Source organism: Semicossyphus pulcher, unplaced genomic scaffold (assembly GCF_022749685.1).
Source record: "Semicossyphus pulcher isolate SPU_LCO1_2020_fin unplaced genomic scaffold, fSemPul1.0.p SCAF_27, whole genome shotgun sequence".
Taxonomy (NCBI): domain Eukaryota; kingdom Metazoa; phylum Chordata; class Actinopteri; order Labriformes; family Labridae; genus Semicossyphus; species Semicossyphus pulcher.
Genome location: NW_027211701.1, coordinates 2,620,385 through 2,637,517, shown reverse-complemented (window position 1 = coordinate 2,637,517; position 17,133 = coordinate 2,620,385). Strand labels below are relative to the sequence as shown.

Sequence of the window (17,133 nt, the reverse complement as noted above, 5' to 3'; positions counted from 1 at the left end):
TAAATGTCACGTAAATTAAAACGTCGCGATTGTTCAAAGACAGAAGGTATTTCTCTTTGAGGGGAAAAATATTGATATGACAAAATGTTAAAGTAACTTTTTAAAAGTCTTTAAGAATGAAAGACAACACGTGTCCCCTTTTAAACATTCCTGCTTATGCCACAAAAACACTCATGGGAAATCTAAGAATAAAACTGGCAGAAGGAAACGCATCCATGAATCAAACTTTGACACAGTTAGAAAGTGTCAACGATTAAAGAAATAATCAGGCCTGGTGTTCGTAACGTCAGAAATTAACATTAGAAAATGATTGTGAAGCTGTGGTTTGTTTGTTCATCGGACTGATGTGAAGATAAAAACAGTGTGCTGAAAATAACACTTCAAGCAGGTATATTAAATATGAAAAAAATAAGAACAGAAAGTCACTCTTTGAGTAAAAGGTGTGTGGCTCTTAAATAATACTGACCTATTGAATGAATTAAAAATCGAAATGAGTAAAATAATAGATTTAAGAGTTCTTGTAAGATCCGATATTGAACTGTGGGAATTAATGAAAAGCAGAGTTAAAGATTTTTTTCATTTCAAATGTCGCGAGTTAAGTAGGATTAAAAACATTGAGTATAATGATAATATAAAAAGATAGAGCTGAAATGTAATAAACATCGTACAGAACTAGAGGATGATATGTTGAGTGAACTGAAGAGTCAAATAGACCTAATAAATACGGAGTTATTATTTAATATGCAGAAGCTAATTGGAAGTGATGACAGGGGAAATGTTACTCACACTGTCTCTGTCAGTCAGAACAAAACAAGCGGCAGCTTCATTAAATGTGTCAAAGATCTCAGTGGAAAACTGTGTTTTAATGAGAGGGAGAAACGATGTGCCGTCGCCGAGAGCTGCTCCTCCATGTATGGGAGAATAGCTCCCGATGATGACGCCATCAGTTCCGTTTTAGACGTAATCACGCCCTATGATCCGTGTACCTTTACTGCACTGTCAGGTGATTTTAGGAGAGATGAAGTCGTCACAGCCATCAACCAGTTAAACAGCAGTAAGTCTCCAGGTCCAGACGGCCTGTCCGCTGAGTTTTATAAACTGGCCTGTGATGACATCACCGACCTCTTAACTTCAGTGTTTAATACGGGTTTTAGGAACGGTGTACTATGTGACACGTTTTATCATTTTGCCAAATTAAACCAGGATAAAAGTGAAGCCGTGTGGATCTGGTCAGAACAAAATAAGAAGAATATTAATATTCATGTAAAGAAAGAAATTAAAGTTCTTGGTATTTGGCTGGATGGAAAGGACTGCTGCCAATTAAACTGGAGTAAGAAAGAAAGTGAGATTAAAGAGGAGGTGCAGAAATGGGAAAATAAAAACACCTGTTATAAAGATCGTGTAAACATAGTTAAAACCCACCTGGTGTCAAAACTTTTATTTTTATCGACTGTGTTTCCACTGACCTCCAAAACAACCATGACCCTCAACAAACTCTGCGCTAAACTTATTTGGGGAACAAATCGTGAAGTCAACAAAAGATTGTTAATGTATAAAAGTAAAGAACATGGAGGTTTGGGATCACCTGACCTTAATATCCTATTGAAAATCACTTTTATTAAAAATGTGACTAATGCACTGAGTAAAGGTGCTGCATGGTCTGGTGGAAACAAAAAGCTTTGGAATAAATTAAATGCAAGAGCCAGAAGTAATGTCCCATATTATAAGTTGATTTTTGGTGATTTTATGACTACATTTAAATATCTAAACATAAATTGGACTGGCTCATCCACCAAAGATACATATAAAGTGATTAATGATAATGTTAATGGTGTCAAGGTTCATTGTTCCCAAAAAGTTGAGGACCCTGATGCAGACGTAAATGATTTAATAAAACAAAAATCCAACTGAAGATCCAACAAAAACAGGCGAAAACACAACGAGCCGGGTATTTCAAAATCCTAAATAATACATAGGCAAACACAGGAAGACATAAGTAGGGTTTTCACAGACAAAGAGTGTGTCCGAAACCGCATACTATCATACTAATCATACTAATCATACTAACCGTGATGTAAAATTGAGTATGTCGTGCATTCCCATCTCATAGTATGCAATTTTGTGTATGTGAGAAATGCCCGGATGTATACTAGATCTGCCCGGATGTTTGAGTATGAGACGGGAGCTCACTGGTTGTACTCAACCACCCCAAAGTGCATTGCGGCTATTCAGCTTCTACTATGGCGGAGATGGACCGGAGAACAGACCGGACATACGTAAACGATTAAGTCACGTGATACGGAGAAGACGGCTCTGAGTATGATGCGAATGGCATCCTAATAGTCAGGTTAGTAGGAAGTATGCAGTACATACTGTTTGAGTATGTAGTAGGCAGTACGTTAGTATGTGGTTTCGGACACAGCCAAAGACAATGAACCACCACCGAGACAAGGAGCAAAGAGGCTAAATAAACTTAGGAGGTGAGGCTAATCAGACACAGCTGAGACAATCAAGGGGCAGGTGAAAACAATCAGGGCAAGGCACATAATCAAACTAAAGTTACAGATGTAACTATGGTTCTATGAATCCCGAATCACCGTCAGAGGCCATGCTTAAAGCACTGAATATTCCCTTCGCACATGCGCAGTTCGAGTATGTATACCAACAATGTCACTAGTGACCCCTGGATGACCCGGTTATATTTTCCGGTGACGGCCAGGGTTCTGTTCCTACAGAATCTTCTTGCGGGATGCAGATTCATTCATTTCATCCCTGCTGACCGCCAGAGGCGGTGCTTAAAGCACTGAATGACTTATACTAGCAAAGTCACAAGGAATCCTCCTGCTTACCTACCTCATTGAGCAGGATTGTAGGACTTCGGCAGGAGGTTCACCCCCAGTGGATGGGGAGTGGCCACATTTACACTGTAGAACCTGGAGAATGTGTTCGGCGATGCCCATGAGGCAGCGGCACATATAGCTTCCAGGGGTACTTCCCTCAGGGCAGCCCACGACGTGGAAACGTTGCTAGTAGAGTGGCAGTTGACGCTGGGTGGCAGGGGACGATTACTAGTCCCATATGCATGCCCAATCACATCCACAATCCAGTGGGAGAGGTGCTGTTTTGAGAGAGCGTAACCCTTATTAGGGCCGCCATGGCAGAGAAAAAGCTGCTCTGACTGCCGAATGCCAGCGGTAGCTGCAATATAGGCTCTCAGGGACTGGACTGGGCACAGCAGTTCCGGCTTGTCTCTGCCTTTTCCTGGTGGGGGGCTAAACTGTGCCAGCCGTTAAGGCTGGTTGAGGTGTGAACGTGCCAGCACTTTCGGAAGGAATGCTGTGTTCGACCACAGAGTGACACCTGAACCGACCGAATTCCACCTCAGGCATGAGGTACTTACTGACAGGGCGTGTAACTCGCTGACGTGCTTAGCTGAAATAATGGCCAGTAGGAATGCGGTCTTACATGACACCCACTTCAATTCTGCCCGTGCCAAGGGCTCAAAAGGAGGCTGGCAAAGGGCGTCCAGCACCAGAGGTAGGTCTCATGGTGGAGTTCTTGGAACTCTCGGGGGATGCAACCTTCGAGCCCCCCTAAGAAAGAGTGACACTAGATTGTGACCCCCTACTGTGCCATTGTCGATTCTAGTGTGTCTACATGATATTGCCGCCACATACACTCTAAGAGTAGAAGGAGACTGCCCATCATCCAGGAGGGACTGTAGGAACTCCAGGACAGTAGGCACAGAGTAGAGGACTGGGTCTTCCCTCCGGCCGATACACCAGTCAGAGAAAAGTTTCCACCTGTTGTCATACTGCAGACGGGTGGATGGTGCTCTGGTGTTCATGATGGTCTGCCTGACATGGTCCACGCAGCTGCTCAGCAGCGGATCGGGCCCTCCAGTGGCCAAACCCACAGTTTGAGACGCTGAGGGTTGGGATGCCAGATCCGACCACCCAGTTGAGACAGCAGGTCTATCCGTTTGGGGAGGCACCACGGCGTGTTGCAACAGAGTCTGTGCAGCAGAGGGAACCATGTCCTTGCTGGCCAGAATGGGGCCACTAGTAACATCCTTAGAACCTCTTGAAGTACTCTCTGAAGTGTTGGCCAAATCAGAGGAAGCGGCGGAAAAAGCATACAGAAGACCTTCAGGCCAGTGCGTCTTGGCCCAGGGGGCTGGTTGCCTCTGCCAGGGAAAACCAGAGGGGGCAGTGGGTCGACATCTCTGAGGCAAAGAGATCCACCTCTGCTCGGCCGAAGAGGCCCCAGATTGTGTGCGCCACTTCTGGGTGGAGGCGCCACTCCCCGGGTGGAGGCTTGTGACGGGAGAGGGAATCGGCAAGCTGATTCTGATCTCTCGGTAAGTACATTGCCCGCAGGCTGGCCAGACTGGGGGGTTCCCAAGTCAGGAGGTCCTGGGATACCTGCAGCAGCTGTGCAGACTTGGTTCCGCCCTGATGGTTGATATGGAAGACTGTCGAGGTGTTGTCCGACCGTATGAGCACATGCCTTCCACTCAGGTAAGGCAGGAAGTGCTGGAGAGTGAGATGCACAGCTCTCAGCTCTAGTACATTTATGTGCTCGGTGCAGTGTCGCCCCGACCACTGTCCCTGAGCTATCCTGCTTTGCCACACTGAACCCCATCCTGAGGGGCAGGCATCTGTGGTGACAACCTTCCGTCGGGACAGGCCTGAGCCCATAGGGATGCCCCTGGACATGTAAGACCTGTCCCTCCACGGTGCCAGGGCCAGGATGCATTGCTGTGACACTAGGAGCATCTAGGAGAAAGTGACATAGGGCAGTAACCTGCCCCTCTGAAAAGATAGAAGGAGGCGCAGAATGTCGTCCACACGGTGAGGGGAAGGACATTCCCTCAAGGTTGTCGTGTCCAAGGCAACACCGATGAAGGTCGTGGTCTGGGAGGGGTTTAAACAACTTTTATCCAGGTTCACCCTGAGGCCCAGCTTGGCAACATGGGAGAGAAGATGAGCTGTGTCCCGGACTGCCTGAGCCTGAGATGGGGCACAGATCGGCCAGTCGTCCAGATACGGCAGAATCTTCATGCCCTTAGACTGTAGAGGTGCCAGAGCTGCCGTCATACACCTGGTGAACACTCTCGGAGACCGGGAGAGCCTAAATGGGAGTACCCTGAACTGCCAGTGGCGGCCTTGATATGCAAAGCCGCCTGAACCGGAACTGTATCTTGTACCCGTGGGTTAAGGTGGAAACCACCCAGGGGTCCGAAGAGTGAGCAGCCCAATACCTGAGCTGCTGGTGGGAAAAATACCCAACAGCCGGCCCCGAGACCTCAGTCTCGGCCACCCCGGCACCTAGAAGCCCTGGAGGGGCGGCGGATAGGATCCGGGGCCCGAGGTGGTCTATGGGACAAGTGGCCAGTGCCCCGAAAGTCCCCGGCACGAAAGTCCCTGGCCGGCCTCTGAGTCCGTGGTGGTGGTGGTTGGGCTCGAGGGGCAGACGAGGGGCCCCTAGGCCTGGGGGGAGGCATGCTTCTACTGAGGCTCGAAAGCTGCTGCCTAGTCTGTCGAGCTTGAACTGTTCGCTCCAGCGCCTCTAGCGCTGCTGAACCAAACAGCTCCCCCGGTGCCACTGGAATGCTCCTGGGGGCACTGCTACAAGCCTCCGTCAGGGGTGACTGAGCGAGCCATACCTGGCGGCAAGTTTGAACCAGGAAGGACATCATCCTTCCAAGTTCCCTTGACATCAAAGCAAAAGCCTGCAAAGATGCATCGCTGAGGCTGATGGAGGAAGCCTCGACTCTGCCCCCGTGCAGTGAAGCAGAGAGGGCAAACATGAGGTGAGCCAATGAGTTGCCGATGCGGCCGGCACGCGCTCCGGCATTATAAGCCCTGGTGAGGAGATCATCCGTGACCCAACACTGACGTCAAGGGCACCTGACAGCTGGCCGCAGTGCCTCGTCTGGAGACACAATGAGGGATGCGATGGTAGGCTCCACAGCTGGCATCCCATCAAGACCCACTCTTGCAGCATCATGCATGGCAGCCAGGGCTCGACCATCAGCTGACAGGCGGGAGTGAGCCCCAGTATCTCTCCAACAGGCATGTAGCTCCCTAAGCTATTTCTCGGAGGGGGGAACAGCAAATGCAGTGGAGGCCCGCCTGCGCCTGAAGAAGGCGCTTTCAGCCCGGTTCAGAGGCTAGGGAGACGCTGTCCCTCTGGTCATCACTGCAGTTCATGCATGGGTTCTCTGAGAGAGCCTCTCGCAGGTGGTCAGGGCCGAGGCACATCGGGCAGAGGTCATGGCCATCATCAGCCTGAAGAGAAGCCCCGCAGCCAGCACAATAATGACAGTCATCCATTGTGTGGCGGATGCTACCTAAGCTGAGGGAAGGGGGGCGTAAAACGCCGCCTGAACAGCACAGGTGGGAGTGATTGGATGTCGGTTCAGATGCGACCGTGAACTAGACAAATATAACAGTAAGCTGAGGGAAGGGGGTGCGGACGCCGCCTACAACAGCAGAGGTTTATGTTATTGCTCCTTTAACTTTACGCACGTTTAATTCCAGTCAGCCTTAGCGCGGATGCCACAGGAAATTTAGCCTCTCATTATAATCTAGGGTTAGAGAGTAGCTAACGGTACACTGTAACCGGCTAGCTGTGGCTAACCAAGCAATTCCGGCACTGTAAGCCAGGAGAAGATGGCACGTACGTCGCCTACACCGGCGGAGATTGCAGTAAATTTAGCAAGAACAAAAATAATGCACCCGTTCACCCAGCACTGTGAAGCCACGGCTGGCTAGGGTAATAATACGTACCCTCAGCGGGAGGAAGAGATGAGCACGCCGCCTAAACCGCAGAGGCTTATAGAGTATAAACAAAATACCCACCGTTACCGGGAGCGGGAAGCACAAAGCTGACTTCACCGTCGAGGGTTGTAACACAACTTAACTTTGGCTAATTAGCTTCAGCGAAACATAGCCATTTGCCAGGAATTTCATTAAGCAAACACACGTACCTTACATCCGTGGAGGGGAGTGTAGGCCACCACACCGGTGTCAGGTACAAACAAAGAAAACAAACAAACCGTTTCCCGAAGAGGGCTAGACGGCCGTCGCAGCCCTTGGAGGGCGAAACACTTCATTGCTCTGACCGACACGGTCCCAAGGCTACTAGCAACTGTTATTGAGTAATCCAAGTTGTTATTCCTTTTCTTAGTAAGTTTCATACGATTAGCTTCGGCTAATGCTCTGGAGTACATGCAAACTGCACGCGAGAAGAAAAAAAGGAACAGAACCCTGGACGTCACCGGAAAATATAACCTTTCTCGGGTCATCCAGGGGTCACTAGTGACATTGTTGGTATACATACTCGAACTGCGCATGCGCGAAGGGAATATTCAGTGCTTTAAGCACCGCCTCTGGAGGTCAGCAGGGATGAAATAGAACAAGTGGGAAACACAAAGGCAGGAAGTGGACCACAAGACAAGGTGACAAAGTAAAACAGGAAATGATCGAACCAAAGTGACACAAGTGGAATACTTAACTTAACAAGACTAAATTGACAAGAACACAGAATAAACTAAATACAAAACTAAACGATGAGAATTCATGACAAGGTGATGAGGTAAAACAAGAAATAATAACTGAACACCAAAATACAAGACAACCAGAACTAAACTAGAAACTCATGACAAATGGAGGCTTAATTGAATATAAAAATGTACGTCCCAGTGAATGCAATCAGATCAATAAAAATATCCAAGACAAAATATTTAGTGAGAGTCTCCGTGACAGAGCGTGGCTGATCTCTGTGAACAGACTTCCTGTGAGGGCGGTGGTTCAGTGGAGCTGCTTCGTCACAACAAAAAAGTGTCCCATGATTCACTGTGATGAGGACGAGGTGTAGAACACCTGCTGCTCCACTGCCACCGCACTCAACAGGTGAGGTTAAAAATGGCCAGCATGGGTTTTAACGTGATTAATGATTTCAAAGCTGTCGTGTATGGATTATTTACTGAATCAATAACTGACAATGAGAGGCGCCTTTTTTGGCTCGTCATGTGTGTGATAAACACCACAATATGGAAAACTACAGCGAAAGTCGTGCTTCGACAGAAAATGATCTCGAGTGACTTTAAAAAGCAGTCAATGAGTGATACAATAACTGTGAGGCATCGGAGTCTTTGAAAAAAAAAAATAATAAAAAAAATAAAAAGCGGGAAAGGGCTTGGTAAAGGAGGCGCTAAGCGTCACCATAAAGTCCTCCGTAATAACATCCACGGAATCATCAAGCCCGCTATCCGCCGTCTGGCTCGCCGTGGTGGAGTGAAGCGCATCTCCGGTCTGATCTACGACACACACAAGTGCAAAAAGAGCAGATGTCCCATATTCCACTTTCTTGCCAAAACTACTGTTCCAGCTTAGACAATGAAATGTTTATCTTGAACTTAATGTATTGGTATGTGCTTTACATTGGTCCTGTAATTTAACTGTGAAAGTAAAGCTGTTGGAGCCCCCCACTATATAAGCCCAAGCTTTAATCACTATGAATATAGGGAAATCTTTCAGATTTAATGCAAAGATACAGGTATAGTCCTCTGCTCAGCATAGGGGATGTAAAATGGTCTGAGCTGTGTTAGGTTGGAAAACTTTAAAATGTACCCCCTTGAGCGCTGTGTTAGCACCTCTGTAAATATGCCCACAAAACCTACAGAATGAGGTGACTTGTTGAATAATGTGAAGGTTGTAATTATTAGTCCCGTGTTACGATGGATTAATACATATGAGAGTTTAAGCCAGGCCGCTTACACAAAAAGGCCTTCACCTTTGAGTGAAGGCAGACATCCTGTTGAGGAACAGATTTGTGATTGAACACAGTTGACACGGTTGCCTGGGAGACACTGATAACGAGACTGCAGAAAGTAATAACAGGAAAGATAGCTCCTTATTAGGGAGACAAAGACAGAGCAGGCAATGAGAGAAGTTACATCTTTGAAGGTCAAGGAGTTTGAGACAGATGAGTGTAGATGCAGGTAGAGAGGGTCTTCTTACAGCTCGAGGACCCTTCTGGTTGGATGGATCTTGTGCCAAGGGGCAAGGACTTGCCCGTGCACCAACGAAGAGAGGACGAAGTTTAAACCGTCGTTTCTCTCCAACTGTTTTGACCAATAAAATAAAGCTTAGCTGCGACTGCTAATTTGCATATCACATAGCCTATAAAACTACTATTGTATTAGGAAAGGGCATCCTTTTTTGGGCGGTTGAGTGCAGATAACAGCGTGCTGACTGGAGTGAGCCAAACAGAAAAGGTCCTTGTACAAGCATCATATTTTCTCAACAATTTCAATAAATAGGTGTGTTTATCCTATATAAGTGTAATGGTCCTTTCCTGAAATCTGAACGACGCAACAGCTGCCAAGAAAATACATTTGTGTTTCGATGCATCAATGTGTAACCACGAGAATATCAGGAAACATTGTTATGACGGAATATTGTGTCCTGATTTTAAGCATGCTCTATGTGCAGTCGCTCTCGTATGTTGTGATGAATCAGATATGAACATGCACTTTTGGCTCTGGCGCAAAGGAGATCAACATGATACATATTAAACATCAACCTCTTTGAAGATTGATTTATGTCAGCACTCACTTTAATCGACAACGATCAGGCCTACTGCAAACAGATGAAATGTTTCATCAAATGTGCTCATGTCAGTATGAAGATGTGGCTTCGTAAGAGGCATACAGGCAAAATTTACCATTATTGTTAAAACGTGTTTTAAATGGAGATATGATTAAAAAGACAGTGAGGGAAACTAGTGTGTTTAATTTGTGTTGAGAAAGTTTACTGAACATAATCTGCAATTTTGCACAATGAGCTGCCCATATTGAGTATTCATTTACAGTTGCTACCTGGAATTAAAAAATAAACTAGTGTTACTGATCCATTATGAGAAACTCATAACAAACAATGTACAGACCAGCTGATTAGTTAATAAGGTCTTCTGTAATAATACCTAATGAAGGACTATTTTGGAGATAATGAGTTCCTAAAGACAGACAGCTGGATCTTAAATTAATTAGTTATCTGTCAATCGATCATACTGACCACTTTCTTTTTTAGTTATTCCTGATTAACTAGCATCCTTCAGAGTTGTAGATTTCTGTTGGTTTTGGATGTTTATGACTTTGTATCCAAAGGTTCGTGTCAAAGAGGACTGATGTGCATTTTACTTGAAATGCAAATGACGGTGGATGGAAGGGGAACTGTAGAAAATCAGAGCTCACCCATTGATCAGAGGGAGAAACATCTCCTCTAATTTATTGGCAAAACATTGAGTTAGCAACCCAAACGGAGGCCGTATGGCAGTGACAGTATGAAATCCCTTGTGATGAATCTGACATCGCTGTATGAAATATAAATTATACTTTATGGAAATTGATGATAAAATTACAAACACTATGACCCAATAATATAATATAAACAAACAGGCAGCTTGGTACTTACTTAAAGGGATAACACACATGTATGTGTACACCAATATTTAATTCTTCTACAAAGACGTCAAGTATTTGATGTGTGAGAGAAACTCATAACAGGTTGCAGCAAAAGCAGCATGAATTGTTGTTTACAAGTTATATTCTATAAAATGTAAATTCGTTTACATTGAATGTAATATGAATATGAAATATGAGTTTTGTTTGTCATTATTATTTTAAATACGTGTTTTATTAGTTTCCTCCTCTATTCATTACTGGTCTCGAGACTTTCAACTTTCTCGGAGGCAACTTTTCATGCTAACAGAAACTTCTGCAGTAAACTCAGCGCACCACCCAGTGACCGGCTCAACCAATCGTAGGCGGGGGATGAAACACATTAATTTGCATGCCGTCCCTACTAAACCAGTCGGCTCACAGACTCCTTTACCGTTGTCGCATCAAACTGCAAGCATGCCAGATCCAGCAAAAACTGCGCCGAAGAAGGGCTCAAAGAAAGCGGTCTCTAAGAGCGCCACCAAGAGCGGCAAGAAGAGGAGAAGACCCAGGAAGGAAAGCTACGCCATCTACGTGTACAAGGTCCTGAAGCAGGTCCACCCCGACACAGGCATCTCCTCTAAGGCCATGGGCATCATGAACTCCTTTGTGAGCGACATCTTTGAGCGCATCGCCGGTGAGGCCTCCCGTCTGGCTCACTACAACAAGCGCTCCACCATCACCTCCAGGGAGATCCAGACCGCCGTCCGCCTGCTGCTGCCCGGTGAGCTGGCCAAGCACGCCGTGTCTGAGGGAACCAAGGCGGTGACCAAGTACACTAGCTCTAAGTAAACGGCTCTTTGCTGTCCACCTAAACACAACGGCTCTTTTAAGAGCCACCTACTTTAGCTGAAGCACAATTGTCCTGTGGTGTAGCCTGTTACTTTCGTTATTGCATGTCATTCATTAGTATCTCTACCAGAACAGAAATTATTTAGCACTCCTTGTTGTAGAGCATACTGCCCAAAAATTTATATTTCAGCTCCTGTATGCTTCCCACGTCATGCCTTGCTTTAGAGCATAAATAACTAAAATGGAGTGCTACATTTTCAGTTATAAAATGATAAAATGTGTTCATTGTGAAATTGACAGTATACTTAGGCCTTGTTTACACCATGTGTCCTTAGTAATCTCTCAGGACGCATTGAGATCACTCACATTCAGGGTGATCTGGGACACATTTGTTAACATTCGTCTGGCAGTGTGTATTCATGCTCTTACTGATAGACAACACAACTGTAGAGGAACATTAGGTTTTTATATCACTACTTCACTTATGTTCATAGTCCGGGGCTCCCACCTGGTTTTGACATTGTTGGATTTGGATGACAAAGAAGCATCTATTAGCGAGGAGCTAACAATGTTGATCTACATGTTTTGGGTTTAAACTGCTCACAGGCACGATTCATTGTTTTCCTTTCTAATGAATTAATTCTGAAACAGTTACAAGCATTGTCAAAAACAGGCTAAAGTACCAAGACCTTGTGTTTTTTTATACCATTGTGTAAACCATGTACATTCCATGTGATACACTGTATTGAATTGATTAATACAGATGGGGAGTCAGAATTTCCCTGTCCTAAATTCACTACCATACACTGAGATTAGATACAATCATATAGGTGTCTCGATACAGTTTATACAGAAAACTAAGTGGTTCTTCTACTCGTTTAAATAAGATTGTCGAGCTTACATTTAACAAAAGACATACAAACAACAAAACATTAAGTACAGATACTTGAAGGCCCACTGCCTTTATAGGGTCTTCAAACTCCACTTCTTCACCCATTTTGCCTAAACCTGCGTGTCCATGTTTTTCTAAAAAAAAAAAAAAAAATAGAAATACCTGCCAATTTCCCTCTACCCTTCCTACCCCCAAACCGGGATCAATATAGAAATGCTCAATAATAATAATAATAATAATAATAATAATAACGATAATAATAATTATATATAGACAAATAGAACTAATGGGAGGGGCAGACTTCACCTCTCCAGAACCCATCCACCTGAACTAGATGAAACCATATATGAATCACAAACAGGTAATAACTTATCTAGAATACGTTTATGGATCGACCCATCGATTTGGATAGGAATGACATTAATTTAAGATGGAGGGAGTGTTGGAATATTACAAGAGACATTACAGTCAATGAGAACTTGCGGTTAATTCAGAATAAAAATATTTACAGAACATACTGTACAAGAGATAAAATACATAAATATGATAGGAGTGTTTCAGGGGTTTGAAATGTGGATTAACAGATTCACTGATTCATTCATTTTGGGAATGTAATCAAATTAATAAAGTTTGGTATGAAATATAGGATAAGTTATCAGAAGCACTGGGGTTAAAATTAATTTCATTCCATCCATTTGCATTTTTCACATAACCTCCCAGGACGCTGTATGGTATCCACAAAGCTGGGTTATTCTTTTCTCATCAGTTATATTTAAGAAGCTTCTTTTTAAACACTGGAAATCTTCATCTTCTCTATTTACACACACATCTTTCATGAAGGAGTGAGACTGAGGAGTGAGTGAGTTACGGGTAAACTGAACGACCTGGTCAACGAGTATATTGAAAGAATCTTGCAGTTGAATGAGATCTGAAGATCCGGGTTACTGCAGTGTAGATAGCTGCCATCTCTAATCTTCATATTGGAATACGAATCATTTATTTGACTGTATAACTACGTCATCAGACGCCGACAACAATCTGGGCATATATATATATATATATATATATATATATATATATATTTTTACAAGAGAGTTTCATTACTTAGAATCTTTATAACGTAATTCTATGGTATTCAATGTATTTTAACTTTGAACATGACTGGTGTAATTACAAATTGTACTTTCCACATGAGAAACTCTGCTCTTCATTGTCGGTGTGTGTGGCTCTTAAAAGAGCCGTTGTGTGTTTTAAAGTCGGTTGTGGGTTTCTACTTCTTGGCGGCCTTCTCGGTCTTCTTGGGGAGCAGGACAGCCTGGATGTTGGGCAGCACGCCGCCCTGAGCGATGGTCACTCCGCCCAGCAGCTTGTTGAGCTCCTCGTCGTTGCGGACAGCCAGCTGCAGGTGACGGGGGATGATACGGGTCTTCTTGTTGTCGCGGGCAGCGTTTCCGGCCAACTCGAGAATCTCAGCGGTCAGATACTCCAGCACAGCCGCCAGGTAGACGGGGGCGCCGGCACCCACACGCTGGGCATAGTTACCTTTGCGCAGCAGCCTGTGAACACGGCCGACTGGGAACTGGAGCCCGGCACGGGATGAGCGGGTCTTTGCCTTAGCTCTGGCTTTACCGGTGGTCTTGCCTCTTCCGCTCATGGTTCAGTCAGCTTTCTAGAGTCGGGACTCAGAGAAATGATGCCTCCGACGGACAAAACCCTCCTTTATAAGTCGCGGAGCGCGGGAGGGTTCCTGCCGGACCAACCAGAAGAGAGGCTTCCAGCGGAGCAGAGAGGGGGGCTGCGCCCAGTTTCGGTAATTTTTTTCCTCCAATAAGCGGCGGAGATTGAGGTGGTGAGTCGCTCCTCCAGGCGGGGCTGAGCTCCAGCAGCAGCCCATCACCAATCAGGGGCCGGAGGTCTGAATCAGCGTCACCCTTTCACAGCCGCTCCTCCAGTTTAAGAGCAGCGCGTCTCCTCTCTCTGCTACACTTTTCTCTTGTTCAAAGAAAGAAGAGACGATGGCAAGAACCAAGCAGACCGCTCGTAAATCCACCGGAGGCAAAGCCCCCAGGAAGCAGCTGGCTACCAAGGCTGCCCGCAAGAGCGCCCCGGCCACCGGCGGCGTGAAGAAGCCTCACCGTTATAGGCCCGGTACCGTGGCTCTGAGAGAGATCCGTCGCTACCAGAAGTCCACGGAGCTGCTGATCCGCAAGCTGCCCTTCCAGCGCCTGGTCAGAGAGATCGCTCAGGACTTCAAGACCGACCTGCGCTTCCAGAGCTCCGCTGTCATGGCTCTGCAGGAGTCCAGCGAGGCTTACCTGGTCGGCCTGTTTGAGGACACCAACCTGTGCGCCATCCACGCCAAGAGGGTCACCATCATGCCCAAAGACATCCAGCTGGCCCGCCGCATCCGCGGAGAGCGAGCTTAAACTGTCGTCTGCTGCTGCACGAACGAACCACAACGGCTCTTTTAAGAGCCACCTCACTCTTACTGAAGAGATAATTCCTACATTCACGTTTTTAGGAGAAGTTGAAGTTTGATCATGAAATTAAGACAAGCTCAAATGATTTACTAAGAACTTCCACAACAGCGAGCCCTCGTGATCATCTACTTAGTCCATAAATGCTGCATTTAACCGTATCCCTCTGCGCCATCTTTCCTGTATCTTTAATGTAATAAGTATTCACTACCTTCAACCACAATCTTCTCCCTTATCTTCTGTTTTTTTTCAGGACAAGCAGGGTTATCAGGCTGCAGATATGTCACATGAAGTTTGACCGTTATTGGAGGCAAGGTATATAATCAGTCAGACATTGACCAGATATTCAGTGTCTGAAAAAAACGGGCATCATGTGATCTTTTGTTTAGCAGTCTGGACCAGTGTGTGTTCAGTGTAAATCAGTTTGTCACCTCACTCTGACTGAAGACATGATTCCTACTTTACTCTGTTTGGTCTGAACTGACAGTCTGGATAACCAGGCCAGTAGCTCATGAGAACAGGGTCAGTGCAGTGAGAAAACAATACAAATGCTTAATTAGGTCTTTTAATTATTAGCCTTTTAATTGGAAATGTGATATCTGCTTGAAATTAATTATTAAATATATTGCCATTCTACAGAATTGGGACAACAACAACAACAACAACAACAACAACAACAACAGAACAAAACATACAGAACATAGGCCTAATGAAAAAGCTCCACTATTTTAGATACTGTGTTCTATTATGGCCTTTCTTCATGAGGCTGTGTGAATCCTGGGGATGCCTGAGTATATGTACGCCTCTAATGGATTAAAACATTGTATTTAAAATCAGCCTGAAATGAATAATTGTCAATATAAGAGGCCAGTAAAATGGCCCGCATCAGAGGGAACACCTCTGTCTGGCCTCTATACAGCTCGCTCTCCCCCTCTCTCTTAACATTAGATTTGTTTGTGATTCATTTGGGCTTGTACGCAGTGAAAAGGGGAAATCAACCTTACTTCATTTCATTATTATTATTATTATTATTATTATTACCAACTTGAGGGCATCTACAATTTTGTTTAATTAGCTACAAAATACGTATATTTACTTTAGCTCAACACAACAGAAGGACAACTTGCACATTTCATATTGCATGTTTGAGCCAAGCACAGATCGAATCCCAGCTGTATTGAACACCATAAAACAATTTCATAACTGCTTGGTTAGTGTATTGAGCTAATTCACATGCTAGTGCTTACTAACCTGAACCTTTGTGATAGATGACTTGCTGATGTCTACTACTGCAGCTTATGTAAGCTGGTCTTCACCAATGTACATGAGATTCAAATAAATCCTCACTATGCTATCAAAAGATGATTCTTTATTGATCCCCAGGAGGGAAATTCGGGTGCTGCAGCAGCTAAAAGACAAAGTAGCAAGAAGGCAAATACATATAGAAATAAGAACAGAATGAGATGTATACAGCTGGTACGCAAAAGTGACAACATAAAGTGACAAGTATGGTTAATAGCAGCAACATTAGGCAGTGTGAATTAAAACAGTATGTTCTGGGGTATAAGGTATAACGTAGTACAATATAAAGTGCATTATAAAAGTGGCAATAAAATACAGTATGGTATATTACAGTAAGCATTTGTCTATAATGTAGCATGATATGGAATATTAAGGGAGAACGAACAAAGCAAAATGATGTAAAATTGCAATAATATGGAATACTAGTAGGCCTATAATATAGTAGAATATAAAATAGGTGCTATCAATAATAATGATAATACTAATGTAACAGGCTTTTTTCACAGCGGACATTTTGACTTCTTACAGGGGGGAAAGCACAGGTGTTGATAATAAGTTCAACAATGGTTCCGATCTATTCAGATGTCTGAGAAAGTCATGACAGGCAGTCAGCATGCACACGACCACGACCATGAAATCTAGAAGTGTCTAAGACACCACCTATAACCCACTTTCAATGCAGTGTTGAATTCTCTGCCCAAACAACTCTCACAGTCAGGTTCATGTGAGCCCGTCAACTCCAGAGGGTGCTAATGACTCTCAGTGATACTAGGTCAACGATTCACTCTTGATTACATATCTATTTGCGTACTAATGTCCTACAGAGGCTTATTTTTCTTTTTAAAAAAAATACTTTTATTGAAGATTAAATGTTACAGATTAAGTTACATTTGTTACAGTTTACAAATCAAGTACAAAACATAAATACAAAAACATACGGTCAATCATGATAAAAGTGCAGATAGTGCGAATAATAGTTCATGTCCCTTAAAAGTTGTGCCAGGGGAGGCGCTGAGCCTTATCTCGAGTTCTCCTCCTCCGGAGGTCTGCAAGGAGTTGTTTCATGACAGTATCGGAGCCAAAAACAGTCTGATGTATGGTGGTCACACACACACACACACACACACACACACACACACACACACACACACACACACACA

General features: G+C 44.6%; 3 protein-coding genes across 3 annotated transcripts in view; 2 read left to right on the top strand and 1 right to left on the bottom strand.

Annotated features, from left to right (window-relative positions):
- Nucleotides 1-13,848, bottom strand: part of LOC138604899 (histone H2AX-like) — a 135,711-nt gene extending 121,863 nt beyond the window's left edge. Inside the window, exon 1 of the mRNA XM_069676935.1 lies at nt 13,469-13,848. Coding sequence (XP_069533036.1) covers nt 13,469-13,848 — 380 coding nt within the window. The remainder of the gene's footprint in view (nt 1-13,468) is intronic.
- On the top strand, nt 10,913-11,302 carry LOC138604933 (histone H2B 1/2-like). The gene has a single exon (XM_069676971.1). The coding sequence runs from the start codon at nt 10,928-10,930 to the stop codon at nt 11,300-11,302; it is 375 nt and encodes a 124-aa protein (XP_069533072.1). The 5' UTR covers nt 10,913-10,927.
- Nucleotides 13,849-14,209: 361 nt separating the features above from the next.
- LOC138604907 (histone H3) lies at nt 14,210-14,620 on the top strand. Its single transcript, XM_069676945.1, has one exon. It carries the CDS (start codon nt 14,210-14,212, stop codon nt 14,618-14,620), a length of 411 nt encoding a protein of 136 aa, XP_069533046.1.
- The last annotated feature ends 2,513 nt before the right edge of the window (nt 14,621-17,133 follow it).

Coding starts and splice junctions, on each gene's coding strand:
- LOC138604933 (XM_069676971.1), top strand. CDS start 10,928: ATGCCAGATCCAGCAAAAACTGCGCCGAAGAAGGGCTCAAAGAAAGCG.
- LOC138604907 (XM_069676945.1), top strand. CDS start 14,210: ATGGCAAGAACCAAGCAGACCGCTCGTAAATCCACCGGAGGCAAAGCC.